Below are 14770 nucleotides of genomic sequence, written 5' to 3' on the forward strand. Positions count from 1 at the left end.
AGCCCCAGGAAGGGCTGGAGCTGTGTCAGGGTTGGGCTGGAGCTCAGGGAAAGGTTCTTCCCCCCGAGGGTGCTGGGGCACTGCCCAGGCTCCCCAGGGAATGGTCCCAGCCCCAAGGCTGCCAGAGCTCCAGGAGCTCTCAGGGATGCTCAGGGTGGGATTGTTGGGGTGTCTGTGCAGGGCCTCAGTGATCCTTGTGGTCTCTTCCAATCAGGATATTCTGGGATTCTGTATTGTCTGACAAAGATAAGTAACTCATCCTCACAATTTCCACTGCAGAGCCCAAAATTCTGGGTTGGTGAAGCCGCTTCTCCCTTTGGGTCCAGTAAAATTCCCCATGACAGACCCTGTGCCCAGCTTTGGTGCAATCAAGGTGTAAAATTATAAATGGTTTATTTCTGAAACACCCAATGTTCTAGGGGGTGATGACATTTGATTTGTTCATCCCTCCACTCAAACAGTGCTTGGCTGTCATCCAGATTTTGGCACATTTTCATTGAAGGCTGGAAGCTGGGTAGTTGTGAAAGCCAAGTCCTTAATTGCAGGGTTAAATGTAAAAGCAAAGTCCTTTATTGCAGGGTTAAATCAGTGCCATGAAGGCAAAGCCATTGGAGTCCACAGCAGTGTGCAGGAGCTTTCTAACAAAAAGTTTCTAAAAGTCCCAAGCAGAAGCAGCAACAGCAGCAGTGTTAATCTGTGTTCTGTGAGTTTTTTATCAATGGCAACAACAGCAGCATCGGTGTTTTCATGAGTCCTGTGTGTGTTCTAACACTCTCAGTGCATTTTATTCTATTTTTAGGCAATCAGGCTTAAATATGAATTTTCTTACAATGGTGTTGGACCTATCTTAAGCTAAAATTGATGTGTAATTTCTTACAAATTTGTAAGAATTCTTACACAAATTCTTACACCAATTCTTATGCAAATTCTTACACAAATTCTATGTGTATAATTCTATCTGTTCCATCTAGGAATGTTTAGCAAGGCTACATTATTTTCTTTATGTCTAGAGTTTATCTGTCTTTGCAGAAGGCAAAGCTACTGAGTTTTAAACTAGGTTTTAGGTCTTTTTCTTACTCACTGATACAGGCTCTTATTTGTTTAAGGCACTTTAAAACCCTCTATTTATTTAAAACTAAACTTGCATTTCTACCTCATATCTGTGTGTATTTATATATTTGAGTTTCTCTGAAGGTCCTAATTCAATCCTCACATCTCTGGGCACTCCTGGGCCCGTGTGGATTTGTCCCAGGGGGATTCATACTCCAACACTGCACGAAATGAGAATGTATTGTCCAAGCAATCAGGGTCACAGTGCCCCTTCCACTGACCAAGGTGGTATTTCCAGGGGAAATTCCAAATATCACTACTACGGGATCCGCCTGAAGCCGGAGTCGCCGCTGAACCGCCTGCAGGAGGACACGCAGTACATGGCCATGAGGCAGCAGCCCATCCACCAGAAACAGAGGTGGGTGTGCCAGCCCCCTCCCAAAACACTCAGCAGGGCCCTGGCGTTGGGGACTTCAGGCCAGGTGGTGCTGAAGAACCAGAGCTGAGCTGTGGAGAGGTCCAAAATCTATCCCAGGTAATGCCCCATCCCTGGAAATATTCAAGGCCAGGGTGGATGAGGCTTGGAGTGACCTGCTTTGGTGGCAGATGGCCCTGCTGACTGCAGGGGTTGGACCAGTGGCCTTTAAAGGACTTTTCCAACCCAAACTCTTCAGGAATTCCCATGGAATCCCATGGAATGGGATTTATCTGCCCATTCTCCTGGCCAGTGGCATGTTCCACCCTGTGTGCCACCTTTCACAGCCTCCCTGTAGCCAAAATGATTTAGGATCTCAGCTATGGAGATGTTGATGCCAAATCGATGTGAAGGACCTGGGGGCTTGTGCTGTATTTGGGTGGATTTTGGGGCTTTGGGTGGATTTTGGGGGTTTGGGTGGATGTGGGGATTTAGGGTGTTTTTCTGTGCAAAAGTCCAAGTTAAATAGTGCCATGCTTAGTCTTGTGCCTGAGTAATTTTAAAGATAAAACCCAGTGTGGAAAGGGATTTGGAATTGCTCCCTGCAAGCAAGGACACTTCTGGTTGTTGCTGAATTGCACAAAGAGCAGAATTTATTTCTTCAGCTCCCAAACAGAAAGTAAATGCAGAAGTCAGTGCTTGAGACAGTCTGCTCTGGAACCCACTGCAGCTCTGCTTCTCTTTTTCGATTTTTTTGGTGTCACCAAACTTCTCAGCCCCTTTAATTCTGTCTTGGGGAAGCTTTTCAAAAGGAGCTTCTCATTTCCCTTCCATTTGAGTCCACAACATAAATGATCAACCCTCAACATATCTGCCTCAAATGTGCCAAGCACTCCACAAACTCACAGATCTGTGTTGTAAACAGCGTGTAGGTGTTTTCTCCTGTCTGTGTGGATCCTAATCCATGCTAATCCTGCCGGAATTTAGGTACAGAGCAGCCCAGAAGATGGATGGGATGGCAGAGAGTGCATCCAACAGCAACCCCCACACCACGCCCGAGCAGTCCGTGGCTGCTCAGAGCCAGCACCACCAGCAGTTCATAGGTGAGGACGCTCCTTTGGTGATGGATTGTTCCACATCAGGGATTGATTTAAAGGGAGGTTTTATCCAGCAAATCCAGACTGTTGTGCATTTGTTTTCTTTCCTAATAAATCTGCAGCATTTTATTTTTTTTAGGTAAATATATTTTATATGTAGTATGTGTTCTGTACATGTTTGTAGTGTCACACTTGCTAAGTTTTCCTGCTGACTCCTGTCTGCCCAGGAGGGTTTTTTCCTTGAGCCCACGGCTCTGTTGGGTCCCTCACAGTGCATTTTTAATCCATCTGGTTTTATCTAAATTCCATGGAAGAGCAGAGATCCTGGCCAGAGAGGAGAAATCAATTCCCTTCCTTGCCAAGGCTGCAGTGGGATCTGAGTGGAGATGATCCATCCTGACCTTCTCCTGGTGGGACAAACCCTCTGGATTTGCTGGATGTTTGTGTTTCCATCACAAACCCCAGCTCCTGACACCTCTGCTGCCCAATTCTATTCCCCTTTGTACTCCTTAAATACCAGAGAGACATTTGCCAGGCTTCAGGGAAATTCTAGTGGCTGGTAGAGGAGGATAATGATTTCTTGTTTCTTTTATTACCAACGGAAAGGAAACATTTTCCTTTCCCCACTGAATCCACTGGGCTGTGATTGTTTGTTTTTTCTCATTATAACAACACAAATCAGGGAAAGAACTAAATTATCTCCTTTTTCCTGTCTCATCCCTGCTGGAACATGAAAGAGCCTCCAGTGACAGCAGCACCTTGTGCTCTCCTGTACTCTGAGCTTTCCTAACCCAATTCTTTCCCAATTTCTTTTCCCAGATGTAACCCATGTCTTTCCCAAGTTCCCAGCCCCTGATCTTGGCAATGTCCTCTTACAAGAAGGTTTCACCTTGAACGACGTGAAAACCCTGCAGGTTCTCTACAGGAGACACTGTGAGGTGATTGTTTGCAACATTCTTTGGTGATTATTGGTAACTGATTTATTAATTATGTTAACATCATTCACGTGACCAGCTCATATCCCACTCATAGGAAAAGCTGGAATATAACCAGGAATGCTTCATTTGCCAGGAATTACCACTCAAACATTAATTTTTTTTTCATTGTGTGACCTGTTTTATGTTAAGCTGGTTGCTAAAACCGTGCCAATTCCGTTGTTTTCCGTGTGAATTCTTTGCTGTGAGTGGCAGCACTCGGGCTGAGCGCTGACCCCGTGGTGTTTTTGCTGTCAGGCCACTCTGGACGTGGTGATGAACCTGCAGTTCCACTACATCGAGAAGCTGTGGCAATCCTTCTGGAGTCCCAAGGCACCCCCTAGTGATGGCCCCACTGCTCTCCCTTCCAGGTACTCCCCGGCCTTCCCTGCCCCACTTCTTGCAGGCAGATCTCTTTTTAAGATGTGTTTTGAGGCTTTTTGAGTGCTTTGGAGAGTCTGGGAGCCCTCTCTGCCCCGCAGAGCCACAACAGAGAGTGTTGGAATGTTTGATATTGTAATGCAAAGTTCAGAGCCCTGGGAGAGTGGCTGGTTAAAGAATTGTGGGGTCACTGAGGCTGGAAAAGCCCTCCAAGATCATCAAGTCCATCCCTCAACCCAGCACTGCCGTGGTCACCACTCAGCCACGTCCCCAAGGGACATCCACTCGTGTTCTGGACACTTCCAGGGATGGTGACTCCTCACAGCCTGTCCCAAGGCCTCACCACCCTTTCAGTGAAGAATTTTTCCCTCCTATCCAACCCAAAGCTCCCCTGGGGCAGTTTGAGGCTGTTTCCTCTCATCCTGAGGCTGGACATGTGTGTCCCTTGCACCTCTGCTCTCCCAAGGGTGCAGAGGGTGGTGATTCCCTGCCATGAATTGGTGCACAGATTTTAGGGACTCTCTGGGGTTTTAGGGATATCCAGACTGACTCTCTGCCTTGCTTGGCTGCCCAGATCTGTCAGTGCCTCGTGTTTTGAGGCAGATCATTGCAAATGAAGCTGATTTAATCTCTTCACTCCTGCCTGGCTCGTTGCTGTGCCTCTTCCTCATCCTTTATGCATTGGGAGCTGCTGCCAGGGGAATGGAAATGAGTGAAAACAGAGAAAATTGCAAAAGTCAAGGTTTCTTCTTAAAATTTCTATCATAAATCTGTCCACTCTTACTGATGCTATGAAGAAAAAGGTTTTCTCTTGAGAAGAAAAATTATAAAACATTGAATCATAAGCAAAAATCCCTCAAAAACCTGTAGAATATGTCCCTGTACATGTTCCCCATGGGATCTTTTCCTGCAAGGACTCACTGCAGCTGTGTTTGCTTGGTTTAAAATCTCACTTTCTTTTGGGAACAGCTCCCAGGCAGACTGCAACACCCCAGGAGCTGTTCCTGGGTACACAGGGGAAACTGGAGGCAGCTTTTGTGCAGGGCTCTCCCACCTCTGCCAGTAACCCAGAGAAGTAAATAACACACCCTCCCCTTCTTAATATAAAAATACAAATATAAACCCCAAATATTAGGGAAGTGTCACACTGAAAATGTGAGAGGATGCAGGACATGGATGCACTTCACAGCAAGGTTCATGACCTGTTTCTCCACGTGGGATTTTCCAGCAGTGATGCCCGTGGAGTTCACCACTAAAATTCTGCAGGCTGAGCTCAAAGTTCCCCTTTAGAGCACGTCCAAGGCTTGGCTTTGATGATTTTGATGCAATGCATGGGGAAAGACCCTTCCAAATCCCCAGTTCCTGGCAGAACGTGTGGGTGAGCAGCTCTGCTGTGATGCTCTCAGTGCATTTCAGCTCTTTCTGCTGGCTGTGTGACAAAAATCTTGTGCCTTTATACATCTACAAATGAAAATAATGACAGCTGGAGTGACCTCGGTCACAAACAAAATGTTCTGTCCTCATCCAAATATTCAGTCTCCTGAAAACATCCAGCATTTGGAGGTGTTAAACACCTTGAAAACATCTCAATATCAACTAATCTCCCCCTGTGCTGGCTGCAAAGTTTTTGTCCCCAGTGCGGTGGCTCTGAGGCTGAGAGCAGAGCAGAGAGCAGAGGGGTGGGCAGGTTTTGGTAACAGAGTTGTTATTTTATTTTTGGGAGCAGCTGGGGCTGTAAGGAGGAACCAGCTGAGCCTTTGCTGGAGTGACTGTGCTGGAGCTCAGCTCCACACGAACAGAGGGGTGTGAGAGGCAGTGGAGTTAAAAAGGGAAGAGGGGAAGGCAGGACAAGCACCAGGAGTGTGGATTGGAGGAAAAACTGCTCCAAGCTCTGGTCCCAAGGACAGGAGGTGCTGGCAGAGACCAGATCTGCATGAGCAGTCAAACATTTCCTCTTGCAAGGCACAAAACCACCTTTTTTTCACTGAAAATTTGAGTTAGGAATGCAGAGGAGAGGGAAATCACTGAACACAAACCTGCTGCTAACTCTGTCTCCTTCCTCCTCCTCCTCCTGCAGTGAAGAGGAACCCGAGGGGAGCCTCCCAAAGGACAAACTGATCACCCTGTGCAAGTACGAGCCCATCCTCAAGTGGATGAGGAGCTGTGACCACATCCTGTACCAGGCCCTGGTGGAGATCCTCATCCCTGACGTGCTCAGGCCAGTGCCCAGTGAGTACCCACAGCCCCCCTGAGCCTCAGCTCGCCCTGGCTGCCACTTGCCACAGAGATTCCCACCCCAAAAACCCACTGGAGGTGTTTGTTTTAAACACAATGGCAACAGCAGTGTTCCTGCTGCAGCCCTGCTCGGGGGATGTTCTGCTCCCCCTGGGAATTCCCTTCCCTTTTCCATTTGGTGTCTTACAGGTCACATCTGATTTTGGCCAGGAGTCAGGTGAAATAACAGAGTTTGGATATGGGAGCTCCTTGGGATGTGGTTCCTTGGAGGTCTTTGTTTGCACAGGACCATCCTGTCCCCTGACTGCCCATTTGGAAATTAGAAGTCAACTTTTTGGGAGATTAATTACAGGGTATTGAGGGTTTTCCCTCTGATTTGGATTCCCAAATGTCCCTCTGAGGGCTGTCACAAGCTGAGGCACAAGGGTGTCTTTGAAAAGTGAATTTTAATGCTTGGAAAATGCTCAGAAGGGCCATAAATAAGAAAATGATGAAAGAAAATAAGAATAATTTTAAAAAATAGAAATGTTTGGATTGGAAAAGACCTTTAAGTCCAATTTTCATAAGGATGAGAGTAAGGATAAGGATAAGAAAAAAATGAAAAATAAAAATAAAAAGAGAAAGAATAAGAAGAATTTGAGTAATAATATCAAAGAATACCTTGAGTGCATCAACCCAGCTGATTTCCTTGGTGCTGGGCTGACATCCCAGCTCAGCAGCACACAGGCTGTGCTTTCCCAGCAGTCCTAAGGCAGAAAGTGGCACCCAAAACCACCTCAGGGCCTTTCTGACTGGTCCCCCTCGTTTGCAGGCACGCTGACTCAGGCCATCCGGAACTTTGCCAAGAGTTTGGAGGGGTGGCTGATGAATGCCATGAGTGAATTCCCCCCACAGGTCGTGCAGACCAAGGTGAGCCCCGTGCGTGTCTGCACCTTGCACTTTTCCACTGGGATTGGAAATTCCTGCTGGGGTTTGGCCACCTGGGGCAGTGATGGATTCTGAACAAAATCAGCCAGGAGTGGGAGAGGGGCAATTCCTTTGTGCCAGAAGCTGAGGATGCTCTGCCCATGGAGCTGTTCCTGTGTCCTGAAATTGCAGATAAAGCTTGGTGGGAGGAAAATCACAGAGCCACAGGAGATCCTGAGCTGGGAGGGATCCCCAGGGATCATCACCAACCCTGGCCCTGCACAACAATCCCACCCTGAGCATTCCTGAGAGAGTTGTCCAAACGCTCCTGGAGCTCTTGGGGCTGGGACCATTCCCTGTTTTCCCTGCCCTGGAATGAGCCTGTCCTCCTGGAAAGCCCAGGAGTGACTGGCATTGCCCCAAGGCTCCTGCTCTCCTAAACCAGGGATTCTTGTGCCTCTTCCCACCCTGCTGGTCTCTGCTGGAGACAGAGTGTGAAAACCTGGTAGCTTAAAGAGAATAAATAATGGAATTGTAGAATTATTTAGGGTTTGGGTCCTTCCACTGCTTTATGACAAGTGCATGTTGTACCTGGTGGAGCCTTGTGTGGCCCAGGCAGCCAGGGGGATGTGATGGGAGAGGTCAGAATCCTTTATTCCCTACAAACCAACCCAAACTGAGCAGAGACACCAATGGTTCACTGAGCCCTCAACACATTTTACAACCACACTGCCCAAGGATTGACTGAGCTGTCCCAAGTGCCTGGCACAAGGATTAGGTTGCAAATGACCTTTAAGATGATTTGATTCCAACCACCACCCCAGGACTGCCCAGGCCACCCTAAACCGTGTCCCCAAGAGGTTTTTTGAGCACTTGCAGGGCTGGTGACTCCAGCAGAGCCTGTGCTGGTGTGTTCAGGGCTGTGCCTGTCAGATCCAGGGCATCCCTCTGGTTGTCCTGGGGGTCTGGGACCCTGGCAGAGAGCCCAGGAGGACACTGTCTGTGATCCCAGCCATGGGAGACACTGCCAACCTTGCAGGAAGAACCACAGACCCCAAGAATGGGAATGAATAGCAGTTTAGTTTGTTACAGGGTGAAAAATGTAGAATTTGGGATTTTTAGAAAGGAGGTTGAGAAGCCAAGATGGAGGAATCTGGGCCTTGTCCCTTCCTTCTCCTTCTCCTTCTCCTTCTCCTTCTCCTTCTCCTTCTCCTTCTCCTTCTCCTTCTCCTTCTCCTTCTCCTTCTCCTTCTCCTTCTCCTTCTCCTTCTCCTTCTCCTTCTCCTTCTCCTTCTCCTTCTCCTTCTCCTTCTCCTTCTCCTTCTCCTTCTCCTTCTCCTTCTCCTTCTCCTTCTCCTTCTCCTTCTCCTTCTCCTTCTCCTTCTCCTCCTCCTCCTCCTCCTCCTCCTCCTCCTCCTCCTCCTTCTCCTTCTCCTTCTCCTTCTCCTTCTCCTTCTCCTTCTCCTTCTCCTTCTCCTTCTCCTTCTCCTTCTCCTTCTCCTTCTCCTCCTCCTCCTCCTCCTCCTCCTCCTCCTCCTCCTCCTCCTCCTCCTCCTCCTTCTCCTCCTCCTCCTCCTCCTCCTCCTCCTCCTCCTCCTCCTCCTCCTCCTCCTTCTCCTTCTCCTTCTCCTTCTCCTTCTCCTTCTCCTTCTCCTTCTCCTTCTCCTTCTCCTTCTCCTTCTCCTTCTCCTTCTCCTTCTCCTTCTCCTTCTCCTCCTCCTCCTCCTCCTCCTCCTCCTTCTCCTTCTCCTTCTCCTTCTCCTTCTCCTTCTCCTTCTCCTTCTCCTTCTCCTTCTCCTTCTCCTTCTCCTTCTCCTTCTCCTTCTCCTTCTCCTTCTCCTTCTCCTTCTCCTTCTCCTTCTCCTTCTCCTCCTCCTCCTCCTCCTCCTTCTCCTTCTCCTTCTCCTTCTCCTTCTCCTTCTCCTTCTCCTTCTCCTTCTCCTTCTCCTTCTCCTCCTCCTCCTCCTCCTCCTCCTCCTCCTCCTCCTTCTCCTTCTCCTTCTCCTTCTCCTTCTCCTTCTCCTTCTCCTTCTCCTTCTCCTTCTCCTTCTCCTTCTCCTTCTCCTTCTCCTTTTCCTTCTCCTTCTCCTTCTCCTTCTCCTTCTCCTTCTCCTTCTCCTTCTCCTCCTCCTCCTCCTCCTCCTTCTCCTTCTCCTTCTCGTCCTTCATCTTCTGCTGTGACGGGAGCACAAAGGATTGCTGGGATGAAATCGAGGTAGAACTTACATGTCTAGAATAGGTGAGAATTAATTGGTATATAACTGGTAAATATGTTGGTATAAATATATATTAAGTATAATTTAATTATATATAATAGTATATAAAAATATAATTATATATTAATTAATTATATTATTAAATAATAATTAAAAATATATTGGTATGAATATATAAAAATATATTTGTAAATAAAAACACATGGTGGGAGGTGGTTGGGTCAGAAACTGATAGAAAAGGTCAGGAACCTCCCGGCCTTGAGGGGAGTCTGCTCATGCTCTGCTGTGCAGCACGAAGAGAGAGAACTGAGAGATAAGAAAGAATAAACAAAGTTGGGAACCCGACCCAGCAGATTCCATCTGTCTGTTTGCTCTGGAGCAGGATTTTTGGGAAGAAAAACACAAAAATCACAGAGCTCAGGGGAAAACCCCCCTCTGAGATGCCCTGAGCCCCCCGTGCTGTGTTGCAGGTGGGGGTGGTGAGTGCCTTTGCCCAGACCCTGCGCAGGTACACGTCCCTGAACCACCTGGCGCAGGCGGCGCGCGCCGTGCTGCAGAACACGTCCCAGATCAACCAGATGCTCAGCGACCTCAACCGCGTGGACTTCGCCAACGTGCAGGTGACCCCCGGGGCCCCTCTGCTCCTCAGCTGCTCCAGGGTGGGGCTGCACAGCCGGGGTCTGTGCTGGCAGTCAGTGTTCAGCTCCCCAGTGCTGGCACCCAGAGGAATGAGCGGGGTTTGGGGTTGTTTTGCTGGGTAAATTTTCCACCCGGCCGTGAGCGGTGGGAAAGGAGTTTCTGTAAAATTCACAGATTATTAAAGCTGGAAAAGACCTCCAAGAGCATCCAGTCCAACCTTCAGCTCAGCCCCACGATGCCACTGAACTGCGTCCCCACCTCCACTCGTTTTTTGAACACTTCCAGGGGTGGTGATTCCACCCCATTCTGATGCTTCACCACTTTTCCAGTGAAGAATCAAGTGCTACCAACAATTTTGTAGTTCTGAATACACTGTGGTCCAGACAGATCACAGGGGCCTTGATTTAGAGCTGATTTGCAGCCCTTTCCTGTTGGAAATTAATTGGAAATGACCTTTAAGATGATTTGAGTCCAACCACTACATGGACAACACCATACAGGCCTGGCATGACTAACTCTGAGCCCTTCTTCCAAGCAGGAGCAGGGCATGAGTAACTCTGAGCCCTTCTTCCAAGCAGGAGCAGGGAATGAGTAACTGTAAGCCCTTCCTCCCAAGCAGGAGCAGGGCATCAGTAACTCTGAGCCCTTCTTGCAAGCAGGAGCAGGGCATGAGTAACTGTGAGCCCTTCCTCCCGAGCAGGAGCAGGGCATGAGTAGCTCTGAACTCTTCTTCCAAGCAGGAGTAGGGCATGAGTAGCTCTGAACTCTTCTTCCAAGCAGGAGTAGGGTATGAGTAACTCTGAACCCTTCTTCCAAGCAGGAGTAGGGTATGAGTAACTCTGAACCCTTCTTCCAAGCAGGAGTAGGGTATGAGTAGCTCTGAACCCTTCTTCCAAGCAGGAGCAGGGCATGAGTAACTCTGAGCCCTTCCTCCCAAGCAGGAGCAGGGCATGAGTAACTCTGAACCCTTCCTCCCGAGCAGGAGCAGGGCATGAGTAACTGTGAGCCCTTCTTGCAAGCAGGAGTAAGGCATGAGTAACTCTGAACCCTTCCTCCCGAGCAGGAGCAGGCCTCGTGGGTGTGCCAGTGTGAGGAGGGCATGGTGCAGAAGCTGGAGCAGGATTTCAAGCTGACCCTGCAGCAGCAGAGCTCCCTGGACCAGTGGGCCAGCTGGCTGGACAATGTGGTCACGCAGGTGCTGAAGCACCACGAGGGCAGCCCCAGCTTCCCCAAGGCAGCCAGGCAGTTCCTGTTGAAGTGGTCCTTCTACAGGTACGTGTTCCTCCTCATTTTGGGGATTTTCTGCATCAGGTTTGGGGCATGTAAAGAGCTCCTTGCAAAGCCAAGGCCAAGTTCTTTCCTCCCATGAAACTCTGGGGTTAACTGGTTCTGGTATCCTTTCAGGATAGGAGCTAGGATGCTCCATAAATTAATTTCTTCAAGTGTTTTGATACTTTTGGGTCAGAGGCAGAGACAGCGTTGGGTCCCACGGTACCTCCAGGGTGCAGAATCCACATCAGCCACAGCACAGGTGTAAAACTCCCCCCAAATTCGTGACCCCTGTACCTTTTCCAGCTCCATGGTGATCCGGGACCTCACCCTGCGCAGCGCCGCCAGCTTCGGCTCCTTCCACCTCATCCGCCTGCTCTATGACGAGTACATGTTCTACCTGGTGGAGCATCGTGTGGCCCAGGCCACGGGGGAGACCCCCATCGCTGTCATGGGAGAGGTGAGAGCCCTTTATTCCCTGAAAATCAACCCAAAAGAAGCAGCTCCTCAAAAGACACCACAGGCTCACAAACCACGCTGTGCCCTTGGGTTGTTTTACAACAAAAGTTATTTATTGAGTTGTTTTACAACAAAAGTTATTTATTGAGTTGTTTTGAGTGCCTGGCACAAGGACAGAGCTCCGGGAGCAGCTTCCCTCAGCTGGTGGGGTTTGGGTTTGGGGTGGTTGAGCATCATTTGGGCTCTGGAGGCCTGGAGGAGGGAGGGGAAGGATCTCCCCACTTCTCTGCACCAGCTGTGACTGCCAGCCCTGACTCTGGGACTCCTGACAGGGCAAATTCCATCTAAACTGAGCAAAAATGGTCCAAAAATTGCTTTCAGCAACTGAACTTCTCCAGGCCTCTACAAGCTGCAGCATTACATGCACAGCCAGCCACTCTCACCATTTTTGAGGTGGAGAAGAGGATGATGGAGTTGTTTGTGCTGTTTGTGAGGGTTTGGGGGTTTTTTTGGTTCACCAGTCAGACAGTAAGTCTGGGTGCCTGGCTTGCAGGCAGGTCCAGTCCTGCCTAGCTGAAGCCACATCCAGTTTTTCCCTCTGAAATACAGAGTTAAAAGCCCCAGATGAACCTGTGACAGCAATGTTGAAACTGCTGCGAGTTTAAAACTGAGCCCATGTGTTCAAAATTGTCTCATTTGCTCCTTGAAGCTTCCACAGAGCTCACGGAGGGAGCCAGGCAAACCAAAGCCTGTTGGTTGTGCCTTCCCTCTCCCTCCCACGCTGCTCCAACTGCAGTGCTGAGTTCCCGCTGTTCCCTGCAAAACCTCTGCCTTCATTGATATTAAAGGAACATGAAAGGCAGAGACCGGCTCCCAGCAAAACGCAGTTGTGGGAGGCTCTCATCCCTCGGGCTTTTCCTTCGTTAAACCCTTGCAATATTCCTGTTCTCCAGGAGGAGGCCGATTCTTCCCAGCAAAGCGGGATGGATGGATGGGGTCCTTCCATTCCCACTGAACTTTGCAATTCCCTCTCTCCTCCTGCCCAGCTGTCCGTGACTTTTCAGCGTTGTTGTTACAGCACTTTGGTGCCTCCAGAACATTTCCAGAACCAAGGAGCTCTCTGGTTCCACGGCCTCGCTGGCCAAACCCTCTCTGGCATCGCTGCAGAGAGGAGAGGGGAAATGCCTGAGAGGTGGAAAGGGCTGGAGAAAAGGCACCACCTTTGCCTGTGCCAGCCCTTGCTCATCACTTGGGAGATGGAAAAATTTCCCCCTTCATTCCAGAGCTAAATCCTGCCCTGGATTGTTGTGTGTGGTGTTTGCCCAGAGGTTTAAATGGCAACAAAAGGCTTTTCCCCCAAAAGCTGTGGCTGGTTTTGATTTCTGCTCTCACCAGCACCGATGCTCACGGTCTCTCCCGGGCGGTGGGAATTGTTTGGTGATGCCATGGGGCAGGTCTGGCACCCCGTGAGTGACCCTGTGACCCCTTTATCTTTCAGTTTGGTGACCTCACATCGCTGTCCCCGACACTGCTGGACAAAGGTACCTCCCTCCCCTCCGGGGGGCTCTGCAGGGTCAGGGTGGGATCCTGCGGGACGGGGGGGACCCTGGTGCAGGGAAGGAGCCCTGGGAGCTCCATCCCTGCTCTGACCCGTGTCCTTTGCAGATGAGATCAGCGAGCTGAGCACCGAGGTGGACCCGGAGCGGGCGCTGGGGGAGCCGCTGGTGAAACGGGAGCGCAGCGAGCCCGGCCACTCCCTGCAGGACATCTGAGAGCGCCGGGGCTCCTCCGGGTCGGGCGTGCCAGCCTGCGCTCCCCGGACCTGCGATATTATATAGTGCCTCTTCGTTTCTCTTTATGTTTACTCGTGTTTGAGGATGGGCTGAGGCCTGGGATGGGCTGGTCCGGCCGCCGGTGTCCCTGCGGAGTGGAGGGAGAAGCTCCAGGGGCTGCTCCCGGGGGATGGAGGGCTCTGGGCGGGATGTGCCTGGCGGGGAGAAGCTGTGCTCGCTCTCCAGGCGGAGCGAGGCGCACAAAGGAGGATTCCTCCGGCGGGGAAGGTGCTCCGGGTTCCTTCCCCACGTCTCAGACTTCACTGTGATACGAACTTGAACCAATCAGTGCCCAAGAAGAAGGAAAAATACCCGGCCCTTCTGCTCCAGCCTTTCCAGGCAGGCTGGCCTGGCTCTGGCTGTGCCGAACCTCTCTCTCCGGGGAGCACAGGAGTGTTGGGGGAGGCTCCAGGCACATCCCAGCGGACACAGCCGTGCTCTGGACCATGGGATGGGCATTCCCACCGGCTTCCACGAGTCCCTGCTCGGCTCTTCACCCCAAAGCTCCCGGGACCCGAGATACCAAAGGACTGCGAGGCAGTGGCAGCTGGGGACAGAGCGCGTTCGTTGTCCCCACGCCACCATGCCTGGGCCAATCCCAGGGGAATCCCATGGCAATTCCAGGGCAATCCCATGGGAATCCCACAGAAATCTCACAGCACTCCCGTGGCAATCCCACAGGAATCCCACAGGAATCCCACAGGAATCCCACAGCACTCCCAGAGCAATCCCATGGTAATCCCATGGCAATCCCATGGCAATCCCATAGGAATCCCATGGGAATCCCACAGCACTCCCGTGGCAATCCCACAGGAATCCCACAGGAATCCCACAGCACTCCCAGAGCAATCCCATGGTAATCCTATGGCAATCCCATAGGAATTCCATGGGAATCCCACAGGAATCCCACAGCAATCCCACGGCAATCCCACGGCACTCCCACGGGAATCCCATGGGAATCCCACAGGAATCCCACAGCACTCCCAGAGCAATCCCACGGGAATCCCATGGGAATCCCACAGCACTCCCAGAGCAATCCCATGGGAATCCCACGGGAATCCCACAGCACTCCCATGGCAATCTCAAGGCAATCCCACGGCAATCCCATAGGAATCCCATGGGAATTCTGTGGCAATGCCCATCCACGGTGCCCAGGCAGGCAGGACCTGGTCCCACACCCTGGGTTTGTGAAATTCCCACTCCATGTCCTGCGCTGGCGTTGAAGGAGGGGCCGGAGCAGGGGTGAGGGGGTGTGACTGCAGTGCCTTAGGGTGGGCCCAGCACGGCTCAGACCGGT

General features: G+C 50.7%; 1 protein-coding gene across 9 annotated transcripts in view; it reads left to right on the top strand.

Moving 5' to 3' along the window:
• The window catches only part of RFX2 (regulatory factor X2), a 71574-nt gene extending 58075 nt beyond the window's left edge, over window positions 1-13499 (top strand). For all 9 annotated transcript variants that reach the window (XM_063403263.1, XM_063403265.1, XM_063403267.1 and 6 more), the window contains 11 exons: window positions 1349-1468; window positions 2453-2568; window positions 3382-3500; window positions 3795-3907; window positions 5995-6146; window positions 6964-7061; window positions 9745-9894; window positions 10977-11185; window positions 11489-11642; window positions 13140-13182; window positions 13307-13499. In XM_063403263.1, coding sequence (XP_063259333.1) covers window positions 1349-1468; window positions 2453-2568; window positions 3382-3500; window positions 3795-3907; window positions 5995-6146; window positions 6964-7061; window positions 9745-9894; window positions 10977-11185; window positions 11489-11642; window positions 13140-13182; window positions 13307-13413 — 1381 coding nt within the window. In that variant the 3' untranslated portion in view covers window positions 13414-13499. The remainder of the gene's footprint in view (window positions 1-1348; window positions 1469-2452; window positions 2569-3381; window positions 3501-3794; window positions 3908-5994; window positions 6147-6963; window positions 7062-9744; window positions 9895-10976; window positions 11186-11488; window positions 11643-13139; window positions 13183-13306) is intronic.
• Window positions 13500-14770: the final 1271 nt, after the last annotated feature.

Source organism: Prinia subflava, chromosome 8 (genome assembly GCF_021018805.1).
Source record: "Prinia subflava isolate CZ2003 ecotype Zambia chromosome 8, Cam_Psub_1.2, whole genome shotgun sequence".
NCBI classification, from domain to species: Eukaryota; Metazoa; Chordata; class Aves; order Passeriformes; family Cisticolidae; genus Prinia; species Prinia subflava.